Source organism: Nematolebias whitei, chromosome 4 (genome assembly GCF_014905685.2).
Source record: "Nematolebias whitei isolate Nwh7 chromosome 4, NemWhi1, whole genome shotgun sequence".
NCBI lineage: Eukaryota > Metazoa > Chordata > Actinopteri > Cyprinodontiformes > Rivulidae > Nematolebias > Nematolebias whitei.
The window spans coordinates 20,892,322-20,895,122 of record NC_056501.1 but is presented as its reverse complement, the minus strand read 5'-3'; the positions used below and the strand labels follow the sequence as shown (position 1 = coordinate 20,895,122).

Here is a 2,801-nt window from a genome sequence, read left to right as displayed (position 1 = left end):
GTGTCCAGTATCCCCAGAGGGACAGGACTGTCAGAGACCAGCGACTCTGCTGCTTCTACTCTGCAGGTTTGACATCCTTTTCAACCATACCTCTAGTTACATAAAAGCGTAATCTTAAGGACAAGAAATAAAACAACATCATTTCAATCACCTAATTTTATTATTTTTTACATTCTAGCTTTCTCTTTTATCAAGCGTGATCTTTTCAAACCTTTAATACACGGTGTCCAAAGTGTGGCCCGGGGGCCATTTGCGGCCCTTGGTGTGATTTTGTGCGGCCCACAACTGCAGTTTAAGATTATTATCATTTTGGCCAGTACGTTTAGGAGGTCAATGCAGACTTACTGCAAATTAATTCATTATCCTTTTTTATATAATGTTTATGTTTAACAGAAAAAAACAGATGAAAAACAATATTCTCAAAATGAGCAATATAAAGCAAAATACAAACATTTGGCCGTAATCTTTTTTTTTTCCACTTCAAATTACCCACCTTTAAAGATTTCTACCAGAATGGAGTCTTTCGCATAAAACTTGGCTGAATGTTGCAGTTGATAAAATAATCAAGAGGATAATTTGACATTTTTTGAATGAATATGTGCTGTAAATTTTAAACGGTTCGATCAAATGTATCAAACCTTCTGTGAATCTGTTGTAGAGACTGACAGCTAGATGATTTTCATAACATTGATCAGCTTTTTGGGCCGTCCATAGTCCAAAAAGCTGATCGACCCCCCTTTAAAGGGACACTTACTCACATTATGCTTTTGTTGCTGAGAAACAGACTAAAACGAACTTTTCAAACACAAGAAAACAACAAACATCGACCCAACCACTCAAATAAACCAAATCCTTTTTAATAAAAATGTATACGGTTAGTGTTTGCGAGGTTTTTAATGTGTACAACAATTCAAAACTTTATTTGCTAAAATTAGTCAACTTTTGTCCTTTCTCCAAAATATTGTTCACGTTCAGAGTTAAATTCACATTTTTGTGGCCCATGAGTCCTTCCATCTTGATAGTTTTGACCCACATATAAAAACATTTGTACACCCCCGCTTTAATATAATCAACCACGTTCATTTTAATTTCATAACGGAACGTTTACTGTAATGTCTGATTATGATTTCACGCTGTTTCGTTCCTGTTTCTGTATTTTCAGTCAAAATGTTCACTTTTTAAATGTATTTTGAAATTCAAAATGTACATTGGCACAATTTGTTACAAATAAACATATGAGGGTTTAGGTTCTTTAGCAATTTTGTTCATAAGGTGAACATTTGCAAAAGCATCAAAAGGTGTGCACGCACATTAAATTTGACAGAAAGATCAAATCAACAAATTATATACATTTGCAACACACTACATATATTATGAAATAATCCAACAGTAACAATGTCTATTGCTTACTGCATAACATTTGCAAATCTTGAATAGACGATTATAATATATAAAGTATATTTATGTTTATATTATATTTTTCAGTTTAATTTGAGTTTTCGATTTTGAAAAAGAGCTATGCATGTCGCTGCTCTCCAAAAAAAATAAAAAAAAATAAAGGGCATCTATGAAGTCATCATTTATTGTTCTGGGAGCAAAGAGGAGGCAGCCATGTTGGGAAGTCCTTCATAGTCAAACAGGATTCATTGTCTGGAAACATCTCGACTTCTCTTACGGTGAATTTCTAGTCTGGACTGGCGTTTTTTTTCTCTCTCCATGGCTCTTCAAGGATTTTATTGTTTCAGGAACTGGTATGTCGCACTATTTATCTTCCTTTCTTCACGCACGGGCACGGTGCTTACGGTCACGCACTATTCTGTTCCGGAGGAAATGGAGGAAGGTTCTGTCGTGGCACATTTGGCCACTGATTTAGGCTTAGATGTGAAGAGTTTGAGCAAAAGAAAAATGCGCGTGGACGTGGTGGGCAACAAGAAATATCTGGATATCAACAAGGACACCGGGGAGCTTTTTATTCGGGAAAGGATTGACAGGGAGTTCCTCTGTCCTCTTAAAACAGCTACAACCTGCTTCCTGAAATTAGACGCCTCGATTGAGAACCCGGTCCGGATGTTTAACATCGAGGTAGAAATTACAGATATAAACGACAACTCTCCTCATTTTCGGAGAGGAACGATGCATTTGGACATCTCTGAGTCAACCCCGGTCGGAGAGAGGTTCTCCCTGAATAATGCTGCAGACCCAGATGTCGGAGTTAATTCGGTGAAGAATTACCACCTGAGCGCGAGCGATCAGTTTTCAATTGAGATTCAAACAGGAAGAGATGGGACCAAGTTTGCAGACTTGGTTCTGAAAGAGCCTCTGGACAGGGAGCATCAGGCTGTTCATAACCTCATCCTCACTGCTGTGGATGGAGGGGTGCCCACGCGCACAGGTACAGCCAGCATAATTGTGCGCGTGCTCGATGTAAATGACAACGCCCCTTCGTTTGACAAAGACAAGTACGTGGTGGATGTGATGGAGAACTCCCCCATAGGCAGTTTAGTGATCAACCTGAACGCTAGTGATTTAGATGAAGCATCTAATTCTGATGTTGTTTATTCGTACAGTTTGTACACGTCAGAGAGAACCCAGAGTGTGTTTAAACTGAACCCAGAAAATGGTGAAATCAGAGTGAAAGAAATGATAAATTATGAAGATTTTAAGTTGTATGAGATGGAGGTTATAGCCAGTGATAAGGGTCCAAACTCTTTATCTGGACAGTGTAAAGTGACAATACAGGTGACGGACATGAACGATAATCATCCTGAAATTTCTATCAAATCATTTCAGAGTCCGGTGAA

At 38.2% G+C, this 2,801-nt stretch overlaps 1 protein-coding gene across 1 annotated transcript in view; it reads left to right on the top strand.

Annotated features, from left to right (window-relative positions):
- LOC119408737 (protocadherin-10) overlaps positions 1-2,801 on the top strand; it is a 27,951-nt gene that overhangs the window by 6,990 nt on the left and 18,160 nt on the right. The window contains exon 3 of the mRNA XM_037675577.1: positions 1,746-2,521. Coding sequence (XP_037531505.1) covers positions 1,746-2,521 — 776 coding nt within the window. The remainder of the gene's footprint in view (positions 1-1,745; positions 2,522-2,801) is intronic.